General features: G+C 43.9%; 1 protein-coding gene across 1 annotated transcript; it reads right to left on the minus strand.

Annotated features, from left to right (window-relative positions):
- Positions 1-11618: 11618 nt before the first annotated feature.
- LOC144535010 (SERTA domain-containing protein 3) lies at positions 11619-13280 on the minus strand. The gene has a single exon (XM_078277220.1). It carries the CDS (start codon positions 13278-13280, stop codon positions 12522-12524), a length of 759 nt encoding a protein of 252 aa, XP_078133346.1. The 3' UTR covers positions 11619-12521.
- Positions 13281-14507: the final 1227 nt, after the last annotated feature.

Raw genomic sequence — 14507 nt, forward strand, 5'->3', positions numbered from 1 at the left:
TGTAGTCTCCTAGATGTGTGTTTGGTTCTTTTTGATTTGACAATGGTAGAAATGTTGCAACCATTGCATGTTTCAATTCAATTTTACAGTACATAGACATAGCCAATGCATATAAGTGACATTACATATTATCCTACTGTACGGCAATTTATATGGAAGAATAAAAAAAACATACCATGCAGTCCAGGGGGAAGTGCACCCTTCCTCTCTGAATCGGGAGCCTCCTCATCATCCCTCACTGATTCTTCTTTTTTCTCATCTCCTTCACTTATTTCCTCATCTCCTTCACTTATTTCCTCGTATCCTTCTGTGGTCTTCTCCTGCTCTGACCCTCCTGGTCTCTCCAGTTTACTGCAGTCTCCTTCATTTCCCTCATTCTCTTCCTCCTGTGCACTTGAATTTTCTTAGCAAAAAAAGCTGGCAATATCCCCACTTTTAGCCTCCTTTTCATGTTTAGGCTCAGCTAATTTCTTCAGATACTCTGACCTGCAAAAAGTCGATATGTGAAAAGCTCTAGCTTTATTCTTGTATTACATTACACTGCAGGGCCCTGTAGCAGTAGCCTATACGAAATATAAAATCAGGCTTTGACTCACGTCCGGCCGGGCACAGCCCGAAAAAGCTACGTGGCTGATATCCCTCCATCCCATGGGCCCACCACCTGTGGGAGGAACCGCTGTCGTGCGCTGCCACATGGGTGGCAGTGAAGGTCAGGGGCCTCGACGGACCAGACCCGGGCAGCAGAGGCTGGCTCTGGGGACGTGGAATGTCACCTCTCTGTGGGGAAGGAGCCGGAACTTGTGCGGGAGGTGGAGCGCTACCGGTTAGATCTGGTGGGGGCTTACCTCTACGCACAGTCTTGGTTCTGGAACCATACTCCTGGATAGGGGTTGGACTCTTTTCTTCTCCGGAGTTGCCCAGGGTGTGAGGCGCCGGGCGGGTGTGGGGATACTCACAAGCCCCCGGCTGGCGCCGCTACGTTGGAGTTTAACCCGGTGGGCGAGAGGGTCGCCTCCCTACGCCTGCGGGTTGTGGGGGGGAAAACTCTGACTGTTGTTTGTGCATATGCACCAAACAAGAGTTCAGAGTATTCGGCCTTCTTGGAGACCTTGAGTGGAGTCCTGCATGGGGCTCCAGTCGGGGACTCCATAGTTCTGCTGGGGGGACTTCAACGCGCACGTGGGTAATGATGGAGACACATGGAGAGGCGTGATTGGGAGGAACGGCCTCCCTGATCTAAACCAGAGTGGTTGTTTGTTGTTGGACTTCTGTGCTAGTCATGGATTGTCTATAACTTGAACACCATGTTCGAACATAGGGATGCTCATAAGTGTACTTGGTACCAGAGCACCCTAGGCCCAAAGGTCAATGATCGATTTTATAATCGTTTCATCTGATCTGAGGCCATATGTTTTGGACACTCGGGTGAAGAGAGGGGCGGAGCTGTCAACCGATCACCATCTGGTGGTGAGTTGGGTCAGGGGGTGGGGGAAGACTCTGGACAGACCTGGTAAGCCCAAGCGGGTAGTGCGGGTAAGTGGGAACGTCTGGAGGAGGCCCCTGTCCGACAGACTTTCAGCTCACACCTCCGGCGGAGCTTTTCGTGCATCCCTGTGGAGGCTGGGGGCATTGAACCCGAGTGGACAATGTTCAAAGTTTCCATTGCTGAAGCTGCGGTGAGGAGCTGTGGTCTTAGGGTCTTAGGTGCCTCAAGGGGCGGTAACCCACGAACACCGTGGTGGACACCGGTGGTCAGGGAAGCCGTCCGACTGAAGAAGAGTCTTTCGGGATATGTTATCCCAGACGACTCCGGAGGCAGTTGCAAGGTACCGAAGGGCCCGAAGGGCTGCAGCCTCTGCCGTGAAAGAGGCAAAGCAGCGTGTGTGGGAGAAGTTCGGAGAAGACATGGAGAAGGACTTCGGTCGGCACCAAGGTACTTCTGGAAAACCGTTCGCCACCTCAGGAGGGGGAGCGGGGAACCATCAAGCTGTGTACAGTAAGGATGGGGACGCTGTTGACCTCAACTGAGGAGGTAATAGAGGCGGTGGAAGGAGCACTTTGAGGAACTCCTAAATCCGACTAATACGCCCTCTATGGTAGAGGCAGAGCTGGAGGATGAGGGGGGATTGGCATCAATTTCCCTGGTGGAGGTTGCTGAGGTAGTTAAACAACTCCACAGTGGCAAAGCCCCAGGAATTGATGAGATCCGTCCAGAAATGCTTAAAGCTCTGGGTGTGGAGGGGTTGTCTTGGTTGACACGCCTCTTCAACATTGCGTGGAAGTCTGGGACGGTGCCTAAGGGAGTGGCAGACCGGGGTGGTGGTTCCCCTTTTTTAAAAAGGGGGGACCAGAGAGTGTGTGCCAATTACAGGGGTATCACACTTCTCAGCCTCCCCGGTAAAGTCTACTCCAAGGTGCTGGAAAGGAGGGTTCGGTCGATAGTCGAATCTCAGGTTGAAGAGGAACAATGCGGATTCCGTCCTGGTCGTGGAACAACGGACCAGATCTTTACTCTCGCAAGGATCCTGGAGGGAGCCTGGGAGTATGCCCAACCAGTCTACATGTGTTTTGTGGATCTGGAGAGGCGTATGACCGGGTGCCCCGGGAGATACTGTGGGAGGTGCTGCGGGAGTGCAGGGGTGAGGGGGTCCCTTCTCAGGGCCATCCAATCTCTGTACGACCAAAGCGAGAGCTGTGTCCGGGTTCTCGGCAGTAAGTCGGACTCGTTTCAGGTGAGAGCTGGCCTCCGCCAGGGCTGCGCTTGTCACCAATCCTGTTTGTAGTATTTATGGACAGGATATCGAGGCGTAGTCGGTGGAGAGGGGCTGCAGTTCGGGTGGGCTGGGGATCTCATCGCTGCTTTTGCAGATGATGCATGTGGCCCATGGCCTGTGATGGCATCATCGTCTGTGACCTTCAGCACTCACTGGATCGGCTCACAGAGTGTGAAGCGGGCTGATGAGGATCAGCACTCTAAATCGGAGGCCATGGTTCTCAGCAGGAAACCGATGGAGTGCCTTCTCCAGGTAGGGAATGAGTCCTTACCCCAAGTGAAGGAGTTCAAGTACCTTGGGGTCTTGTTCGCGAGTGAGGGGACAATGGAGCGGGAGATTGGTCGGAGAATCGGCACAGCAGGTGCGGTATTACATTCAATTTATCGCACCGCTAGACTAAAAGAGAGCTGAGCCAGAAGGCAAAGCCTCAATCTACCGGTCAGTTTTTTGTTCCTACCCTCACCTATGGTCATGAAGGCTGGGTCATGACCGAAAGAACAAGATCCAGGGTACAAGCGGCCGAAATGGGTTTCCTCAGGAGGGTAGCTGGCGTCTCCCTTAGAGATAGGGTGAGAAGCTCAGTTATCCGTGAGGAGCTCGGAGTAGAGCCGCTGCTCCTTTGCGCCGAAAGGAGCCAGTTGAGGTGGTTCGGGCATCTGGTAAGGATGCCCCTGGGCGCTCCCTAGGGAGGTGTTCCAGGCACGTCCAGCTGGGAGGAGGCCCTCGGGGAGACCCAGGACTAGGTGGAGGGATTATATCTCTAACCTGGCCTGGGAACGCCTCGGGATCCCCCAGTCGGAGCTGGTTAATGTGGCCCCGAAAGGGAAGTTTGGGGTCCCCTGCTGGAGCTGCTACCCCGCGACCCGACCCTCGATAAGCGGATGAAGATGGATGGATGGAGTACATAGACATAGCCAATGCATATAAGTGACATTACATATTATCCTACTGTACGGCAATTTATATGGAAGAATAATAAAAAACATACCATGCAGTCCAGGGGGAAGTGCACCCTTCCTCTCTGTCATCTTCCTCCTCCTGATCACTCCCTGCCTCTGTCCCTCTCTCTGAATCGGGAGCCTCCTCTTCATCCCTCACTGATTCTTATTTTTTCTCATCTCCTTCACTTATTTCCTCATCTCCTTCACTTATTTCCTCGTATCCTTCTGTGGTCTTCTCCTGCTCTGACCCTCCTGGTCTCTCCAGTTTACTGCAGTCTCCTTCATTTCCCTCATTCTCTTCCTCCTGTGCACTTGAATTTTCTTAGCAAAAAAGCTGGCAATATCCCCACTTTTAGCCTCCTTTTCATGTTTAGGCTCCAGCTAATTTCTTCAGATACTCTGGCCTGCAAAAGTCGATATGTGAAAAGCTCTGGTTATTCTTGTATTACATTACACTGCAGGGCCCTGTAGCAGTAGCCTATAAGAAATATAAAATCAGAAAAGATTTATCACATGCACACAACAGTTAGGCCTATGTTTAGACTAAGCTACTTAATCCTATTGTATTTGTTATTTCCCCAGTTGTATCTGGGTTAATTTGTGCAGCCTTATTGCTGTGATATGTGAGACTAAGTGGATTTTATAGGACTGCTTAGCTAATCAAATAAAAATGACCGATCTCCCAACTGGCACTGTATTGTGTGTTGTAACGTAACGTCGACAAAACGGCGACCATCAGTAAACGTTATGGATACAAACAAGATTTTATATTTTATATTAAGCTGTTCTTGTCTTTACTAAAAATCAAAACTAATCAAAGGGCAGAGTGCTCTTAGAAATCACGAGGGACTTTTGGCTAACGTAATAGACGTTTCTGTTGATGCTGAATCGTCTTTAGCATACATTACATTCATTACAAATGTAACTTTAAGGTAGACGTGTGTTTAAACTTCACCTGGGGAAACTGACTTTACCTTCAGAGGCTCGGGGGCAGCTCAGTCGCTCCAGCAGCGTTGCAGGGCCACCACACAGCAGCAGACTCGCTGTGTGCGAGCCAGACTGAGGAAACGCCGCTCTGCACGTTTGAATCAGGGACATAGCTAAGTATTTGAGGGGCAGGGGGCTAAGATTACATTTAAAATAAAAAATTTAATTGTTCACTTTTGGTAAATGTATTGTTTAGTTCAATGTTTTGAGAAGCTTGTAGACATAGTGGTGGGTTGTTGTTACAAGTACAGTTTTTGGATGACCAAAGTTAGGTGGGGGGGGGCAAGGCTCTAGAGTGGGGGGGCACTTGCCCCCCCTTGTCCCTCTGTAGATCCGCCCCTGACCACTGATACTAATACGTACATTTGGTCTGAAGCAGATGAAGCAAGGACATTTTCAGGGTGAGTGTTTATATTTTTATCAAGTTCTTGAAAAATGTCAGTAGTGCCAAAATAGTAATTTTCAAAACATGTTCAACAAAATGTGATTACTTTCACAATTTGCCATATTTAATCTGTTTTAGTCTGAAGTTTTTTAAAAAGCACCGTGTCCGATCCAGTGACCGATAACGTTTTGACAGTGGCTGTTTGGAAATGACCTGGACGCTAACTTCCCCTTATTTGCCCTCTTAATTAGCGAGTCCATCTGGTCTGGGGTCACAGACAAATCACCAAGGCCTGTGCTCTGTCTCTGTCTTACAGCTAGTCAAGAAAAACAACATACCAGCAGTTAATTTGTTTCCAATTTGAAAATGAATGGGAGCCTCTTAGTCTGAAGATGCCGGTTCAAATCCATTTCTACATGAACGCATGTCTTCAGGTCACATCTCGGACCTGCCTGAATCTCCACGGTGTCTGGAGGACCTTAAATCACTTACACATAATCGGACCAACAGGAATTTGTTCCTCAGGGTCACATACCCTGTCACACACATTCCTATGTCTTCATCAGGAAAGAAGCCAAAGTTGAGACATTACTCAGAGAGTCACAAGATTTCAGTCATTTTTTATGCCTCCGTGACAGTGACATCACATTTTTGTGAACGCGATATTTTAAGAATCTTTGAGGGAATTTTCTTTCAGAATTTGGCACAAAGGTCCACTTAAAAGGATGAACTGATTAGATTTTGGAGGTCAAAGGTCAATGTCACCCTGACCTCACAACACACGTTAAGGCCATAACTCAAGATTTCATACGCTAGTCTCGCATTGCCAGACCTATCTCCACAGCGCTCTGGTGTAAGGTCTCCAGGGTAGGAGAAAAAAACGCTCTGGGTTGTATTCATTTCTTTAAACCAATCACAATCGTCTTGGGTGTCGCTAAGCTTCAGACGCAGCGACGGTGTCTCTGTTAAACCGTTTCAGGAAGGAACTTGTCTTGGTGGAACATTTTCTCCCCACAAAAGAAAACGCCACATACAATATTAAATGAAGTTAACTGTTCACAAAATACAGTAACGTGAGCTATTTAAATTAGCTGGATACATGGTTAAACCTCATTAGCTCTTACCAGTGTATCGCAGTGTGTACTGGGTCTACAGCAATCCCACCAATTGGTCCCAAACAACTCAGAGAGGAAATGCCGTAAACATATCCTTTGTAAATCTCTACAATCGTTTCCCGAAAGAAATCAAGCAGGCCTACCTTGTTGCATGATCAAAATTTTCTTCAAAACTTGACTTTTTCAGCATGGACTGTCGCTCAGAGGTTCTGGTTTATAGTCCTCGATGCAACCGGAGTTTAAAGTAAACACAAAGAAAGCGGAACGTGAGGGACATCCGGGGGAACTTCCAGTAGCGCCACAACTATCTGGTAAATGAACCGTCGTCGATCCAGACTATTCATACACTATTTATGACAACATTTCATACAAATGCCTAATATATATAAAATGAAGTGATGACATATTATATCCAAACGGTTAAAGGTCAAAAAACATTTTTCTGGCCATTATTCAACGCCATAACTCAGGAACAGAAGGGGAGACATTTGGTCAGATACTGAATTGGTGACATTCATTTTAAAACTGGGGATTGTTTAGATCTTCTGTGCTGTTGGGTTGAAGATGTGTGTGTGTGTGTGTGTGTGTGTGTGTGTGTGTGTGTGTGTGTGTGTGTGTGTGTGTGAAGCAGCTACGTTTTAGAATGTGTATCTTCTTTGCAGCAACATCCATGTCTAACGTGTTGTCTACTGTCATGGCTACAACTTTGTGTTCTATCCTGTCCTCTGGTAGTCCACCACAGGCTCAACGGTTTTGCTGACATTGAACTTCAGGTGGAATTCACTGGAAATGACATATAAATAGTGATAACTTCCATTTCACAAAAACTATCTTTTATTAAATTCCTTCAAAGTCTTCACTACATATATTATATGAGTCTTGGTTGTCGGAGGCATACAACGGTAATTCTAGTTTATTCTTGTCACATAGATGCATGTTTTGTTTGCTTGTTGTAATCATTCCTCTTATATATATTATACTGGCTGTTAAAAGATCCCTTCCTGATGCACTTTGAATGTAAGTGTTGGGGGACAAAATCCACAGTCCTTGTTCTGTCCAAAAATGTATTAAAGTTTATAAGACGTTTCAGCTGTCTGAGTTGGTCAAATCAAGTCAGTATCTTGCAAAGTTAGTCGTTTTATTAGACAATTTCCTCTTCTTGTTGCTATCCTTCCACTGCAGCTCAGCACACAAATAAAACACAAAATACTGTACATTGTAACTCTGGAAGATATCCACTTGATTTGACTAACTCAGACTGCTGAAGCTTGTTAGGAAGGGATCTTTTTAGCCAGTGTGAACCAGAGGAATCATTGCAGCAAGCAAACCCTGTTACAATGTTCATTTGAGCGCCTATTGTTTGAGGACTTAAATAGTGAAGCTGTCCTTTTCACTTCCTATGAGCAAGTACTGTTACAATCTATAAAGTCTCAAATCAGCCCCGTTCACACACTATTTACACTGATAAACATGTTTTTCTTTTACATAAACAACTCGCCAAGTTTTGCTGGATCTACAGTATCTATCCATCAACCCAGTTGGTCCATCGCATTGTTTTACAGCAGCAGCAGAGGTTGTTTGTTCTGCGAGTGTGTGCTGAGTCAGCCAAAGCCCGGCTTTACTCTGCTACATCCGACTGATGTCTGTCTGCAGAGAAACATTAAACCCAGGGCTGATACACCGCAGCACTCAGCAGGGCTGCAGACTTTTAGACATTTATACAGCTATATACACCTTCAGTTTCACTGTGACTTATGTGCAGCGTCATCATAAATAGATTAGATAGATAGATAGATAGATAGATAGATAGATAGATTAATAGATAGATAGATAGACCAACAACATCTACTGCAACTGTTATTCTGTCTGAAATCAGAGTCTGAAATGCAGTAAAATACGCTGCAAAAGAGTGAGCTACACATCAAGCACATCAGCTTTATTGGCCAAGGAGCTATTAACATAAAAGGAATTTTATTTTTTATTGCTCTGAATGTACATACACAAAATAGACAAAACAGGTAAGAACAAAGACAACGAAGCTGAACCTAGAGGTTTGTTTAGCTGCTTATCATGATCCAAGCCCAGCCAGTGCCCTGGCTGCAACTAACGATTATTTTCATAGTATATTAGTCTGTTGATTATTTATATATACTCAATTAATCGATTAGTTGTTCTATAAAATATCAGAAAATGGTGAATCATTGTTTCTCAAAGCCCAAGATAACGTCCTCAAATGTCTTGTTTTGTCCACAATTATACACTTTACTGTCATTGAGGAGTAAAGAAACCATATAATCAATATTCAAAAGACATTTTCATATCGATTAATCAATTATCAAAATAGTTGGCGATTGATTCATCTTTGCAGCTCTTCCCTCTACGCTGTACATTATATCTGTTTTATTTATTTCCCTATGCAGCAGTAGTTATCGTTACAACCCTGTTTTTTAATCAGATAATTATGAACAGATGCATAACAAAAAATAAACAAACTACAAAAAAGAGGAGCCACGTTTAAGTAGATTTGATCCCAGCGCTCATGTGGGAAGCTTTTTGTTGTTCTTGTTTAGCTAGAATTGACGGATGAAGGAGCTACCTAAGGACGCTTATTAGAATGTCATGCACTCAAGTCCAAGTTTGTGGAAATTGAATTTTATTTGATTATTCCCATTTTGTGGGACTATTTTTAATACTCAAGTAAGTTTGATTGATAATTTCACTTTTTCTGCAAAGCAGTATTTTCCATTGTGAAGTAAATGATTTGTAGTTGCATTGCCCTGCAGTGCTGCAGATGTGTCTGCAGCATATGGGAAGGTGAAACATGAGATTAGGCTTCTCACTCAATACATGACTGGGATAGTTTCCAGTGCTATTCCTTAGTAACCCTGTTAACCCCACTGTAAGAACGGCTGGCACTTATTTTACTGAAGCGCACAAACGCTGGCTTTGTGCAAGAATCAGGTTTGTGATGAAGCTGCAAAAACACCAACACTACTGAACATATGAATTTGCACTGTCATGCTTACCATCAGCACACAGCTGCTTTTCAGTCAAATGGCCACAAGAGGGCAGTCTTGGCTTCCTTTTGACTCGTGGAAAAACATTAAAGGCATACTATGCAACTTTTCCAGCTCGCGAGCTGCAGTTCCAATGAGACAAACTGTAGGGGGACCAAATTGGCGGGGCGCCGCTTTGGTCCCCCTACAGGTTGACTCAAAAAGATGGAAAAGTTGCATAGTATGCCTTTAAGGGAGATTTTGCCCAGATTCTAGCTTCCCAGGGTGTGTACTGCATGTAACAAGCTCTAATGCTGTAGGTTGGATACGTTAACACATTTGGGCCAGTCCCAGTAAACACGGCAGGATTTTGGTGAAGTCTGAGAGAAAGGTTTCCATGGGAGGAAATCAGGGTTAATCCATAAACCACATGCAGTCATGGGTTGACTTACATCTCATTGTTTATGCACTGTTGTCGTTCAGTAAGGCACGTTTTTTGGAGAGGTTGGCAGTATATCTGTGTAATATTTTGTTTCATGATCAGTTTTTTTGTAATCTGGATGTGATGTTGTGTCTCTGACCCCAAAAAACAACACAGGTCTGTTGCATAATGAGGCGTAATGAATAAAGACTCACATGAGGCAGTTTGGGTATTTTTTACTGTATTATTGAATAAAATCTATAAAATATTCCACAAAAAATGCAATACATTATTATCATCGTATTACCATCCTTCAGTTGCATTTTTCTCATTATCAGCAACAACAACATACAGCTTGTGCTTTACAGACCCTACTGACACTCTCATGCAATTATAAATAACACTGCAGCTTTCTGCTTTTTGTATTCAGTCCGGTCAGATAAATTAAGCAAATAAAAATTTTTTAAAAACAACAACAACAGAGAAGTGGTTTTATTTCAGAGGCTGAAATCCAACAGCTTCACACTGTATTTCTGTGCAGAGCCATTAGGAGCAAAAACAAGTTGTTGTTGGAGCAGCAGCAGTGTGCTCCTCGTACATCTCATGTGATTGGTCGGTGGTCTGAGTCTGGGCAAAACAAGCTCTAAACCCCTCCTACTGAACAAATGACGCAAGCTGCTTCCATCCACCCCTCCTCTTATTTTTCCCTCCTGGCCTTCGCTGCCACCTCCTCCCTCAGCTAGTTTTCTGTCATCCTGTCAGGATACATTAAGCTCATATGCCACTAGTGAGCACCGAGCACAGAAAAAAAAGGCAGAGAAGAGGGAAGAAACGATGGCGGTTTTGGCTTTTAGTGCTTCCCCACAGTTCTTAGGTTTTTATCAATGACGCTGGAGCTCAGAGAAGCACATAAACCTTGATGCGAATAAAAAATTAGGTTCAGTAGTAAGGCACATTGTCGACATGAGATGAGGACGGATTGCTTTGGTGTGACAGGAAAGCACTGGATTCCATTGGATTGGATTTTCAGCCGAGTTAAAATGGTGAAAAAAAACTGTAAATGATACTATCAGTGACAGAAAGGAGTGTTCAGGTAAACCAACAACAGACATCAGGAGGTAGAACAGGAGTAAACCACAGATAGTGAAGGTCCAACATCTGCTTCATTGCAGCCCATTGCAGCAACCCTTCACTCACTGTATCTCTTCTAATAGACAGGTGATTGGAGTTTCAGGTAGAAACACATATAAAATAGTTTTTGAAAACTCCCAACATTGCAAAAAACTCCATACGATCATGGCCATAATAATACATAGGCTTCTGTTGTCATTTACAACAAAAATGACAGTAGTCCTGATTGTTGACTTGAGGCAATGAGCTCCTCAGTCAGAACCAGACTGTGATTACATTACTATTTAAAATACAGGTTTTATGCGGCGTTCATGACATGTTGCATTTACCGTAAATACAAGCTGCCGAGAAGAATAAAACTGTTCAGATCAACCTTCTGGTCATACAGGCTCTGAAAGTTTGCCCCATTTGATGTCACAAATGGTTCGAAAGCAGTAGACGTGGCAGCCAATACACCGGTCATAAAGAATCTAAATTATAAGTTACTCTCACACCCAAACAATAGATTCTACATACAAATAGTATCTGCTCCAGCTTGTGGTGTTGTTTTTTTTTTCATTCATAAATAAGAATATTAGATAAAAACATTTACATTTCATTACATTTCACCGTTTCTCTAATGGATCAACCAGATGTAATCTTTTTCCCGCTTTTTGTGAAACGATGTGAACGTGGCATTCTTCTCCAGGGATTGGAAACTTACTTTTTTGGCTGGTAAATCCCCAAATTCAGTGGCCACGTTCTCCTTTTCATAAGCCAAATATAAAGACTCTCCACCCTCTGACTGCTGCATGAACACAGCCACAAAGGCTTTTGGCTGATGTCTAATTTAAAGATCCTACATGGAGCGATAAAAAAACATTTAGTCTCAATACTGAAAGGAAACCCTGGCCTTTGCCCTCCTGGCTGGCTGAAGCACACACCCTGTTGAGTAACTGAAGGGATTTCAATTAATAATCAACCTGGATCTGATCTGAACAGCCTGAGTGTGTGCGTCCCAAACCATGACAGCTCAGGTTCCTTCTTTCTCCACTGTGGATTCACTCAAAGATGTGGCTTTTACTCAAACCTAATAAAACATATGAGAAAATTGGCATACACACTGTGAGACTGGACATTTAAGGCTCCATCTGCATTTACAGTTTAACCAAATTAAGAAAAAATCCACCTTAGACGCTCTTCCGCTGTTACCTTACAAGTGTTGTGATATACTTTTGGTGTACCGACTTTATCTAGACGTGCCTCATCTACTTTTACTACAGATTATCGACCCACTACTCAAAACACAACCTGTGCTGAAGCCGCAGAGCTATCTGATCTGTGTCCTGCTATTGTGACTGCAGGAATTGGTCTCTGTCTGTTCAAAAAAGCATTTCTCCTTGTTGAATGTCAACAATAATATAATATATAACTTCACGTCACTTAAAGTGTGTTTGGCCAGTTATCCACCTGAGTTATAACAACCTAAAACAGTATGAAAGTGTTTTAAGAGTGGATGTTTCCTTCATGTTTCCTAATCTCATGAGACATTTTAAACTGGATTATTCATCTGCTATAATAAATATTTGTGTCTAATTTGAAGCACAAGTTCATGTACTTAACTCAAGATGTTGGATGGTTCCTTATGAATAAGAATAACTAAAATATCAGATGGAGCCTTAAAAATCCAAGGACCCTCAAATCAGTCATTGTTCCCAGCCTCCACTGTGAGCTGGAGTGGCTGTGATCAGACTCTGATCCTTGATCCATGTGCAGTAGTTTGTATTGGTGATCAGGACTTTACCAGAATGTCCATGATGTGGTCCAGCTCATTCAGGTCCATCAGACAGGACTGCAGACTCCCAGCCGAGGCGTGGCTAGGAGAGCACATTTTCACGTCCTCGTCCGTCCAAAGCGACACGCTGATTGGCCACAAGGAGCCTGCCACCCAGGCAGAAGGCAGTTCTGAAGTCTCGTACATTGATGTATCAATGTCCTCAAAGATGTCGTCCAGGGCGAGGTCGCTGAGGTAGCCCATGGCGTTTACGGCATCACTAAAAGTATGGATCGCTGCAGCAGGTAGCGATTTCTGCTGGTCGGACATGCTGATTGTCTCCTGAGAGGGGAATTCTGGGGAAAGTGGCGGTGACAGAGACAGGTCCCCATCATCACTCTCTGCACACCCGGGGCACGTAACAGGCATGGAGTCAGGGTGGACGCCGTTCAGGAGTACCTGGGATGTGCAGGTTCCCACCCCGTCGCTCTGCATGTCCTCCTGGATCTGCCTGAGCGTATTGATGAGCAGCACGGAGCGACGCAGGCTGAGCTCCATCCCGGCCTGGTAGCCCTGGAGCTTCTCCATGCACAGGCCGAGCACCAGCTGACGCTGCTGCAGGTGGCTCATGTCGGATTTGGACGGACCCACGAGGAACCCATCCTCATCTCCCCCTCCTTCCTCCCCATTCTTCTCCTTCTCTGCAGCAGCAGGGAGGCTCTCGGCCTCCAGCTCCTCCAGGCAGCTCCACTTCCGCTTCACACCGCGACCCAACATCGACCTACATTAACACATATATAGATTACCAGTTAAACGTGACGTACAGTGCATTTAACCAATATGCATTTTAAAGAACGATATATTCATGTTACTGTAGTAATGCAGCCGATATTAATGTCTTTATATTTTTAACATTTTCATGGAAAAACACCACCGTTATTCAGTAGGGGTGTAAATCACAAGTTGTATCACAATATTATATTAATTCTTAATTAACATTTCCAGACATTTAAACCAAAAACAAACTATTATTTTTTAACTAAAAGAAAAAAGTGGGAATTTCAAAATAAAGGCGCAGCTTAGAGATGTATCGATATTTTTACTGTGCATTGATAATATGTCCTATGACTGTATGTGTGCATGTATTTGTATTCATGTGTACATATTAAGTGTATGTGTGCGCATATGAATGCTATATAGCGCATATATATATATAGATATATATATATATATAGATGTTTTTGTAATAATTTTAACATGTACTCTTGGGCAACCTGCCTTGAGCTAAAAATGGTATAAATAAACAAATCGAAGGAGAAAACCTAAGAAAATGGTTGCCAATTCATTTTCTGTACATTGATGAGAGACACAAGCCCCTGTGATATGTAAAGCTATTGATAGAGACTTTCTGTCTGCTCAACTGACAGCAATTAGGAAACCAACTTTACAAACAGTAGCTTAAACCAGGTGATTCTTTTTGGGAACACTGAGACACATTCAGAATCACATCAGGCTGCTTTGCTATGTAATGAACCTTTTATCCAGCTTATGTAACAGCACCCAGCCTAGCAAACATGGCTAGTTTCCCATTCACTTTCAATTGATCAGCTCTAAAATGAACATCAGAAACAGACTTACAGGCAAATGCAGCTCAAACGGGGGTAGACGAGTTTTTTCATTTAAGACATTTGTAAAGTGAACATTATAACTCTTGTGACTCACTGTGAGACACCCATGCAGGCTGATAGACTTTACTCATCCATACAGACATGGATTAGTTAGTTAGTTAGTTGTAGATCACTGTCTCTCAATTGTTTTCCCAAATAACAATTTGACTCACATCTAGCCCCATTTGATGAGATTTTAACCCCCCTCATCAGAAGAGATTAAAAGCTGCTTGGTCTTATTTAATAGAGGGACGCACAACTGAATAAAGTAAATATATATATGAAAATACAATTTCCACTCTTTATAGTAGTAAAATAAGAGAATAATTTCACTCAA

This window comes from Sander vitreus, chromosome 20, assembly GCF_031162955.1.
Source record: "Sander vitreus isolate 19-12246 chromosome 20, sanVit1, whole genome shotgun sequence".
Lineage (NCBI taxonomy): Eukaryota > Metazoa > Chordata > Actinopteri > Perciformes > Percidae > Sander > Sander vitreus.

What these genes read in the sequence shown, in the direction of transcription:
- LOC144535010 (XM_078277220.1), bottom strand. Translation starts at nt 13,280, where the DNA reads ATGTTGGGTCGCGGTGTGAAGCGGAAGTGGAGCTGCCTGGAGGAGCTG.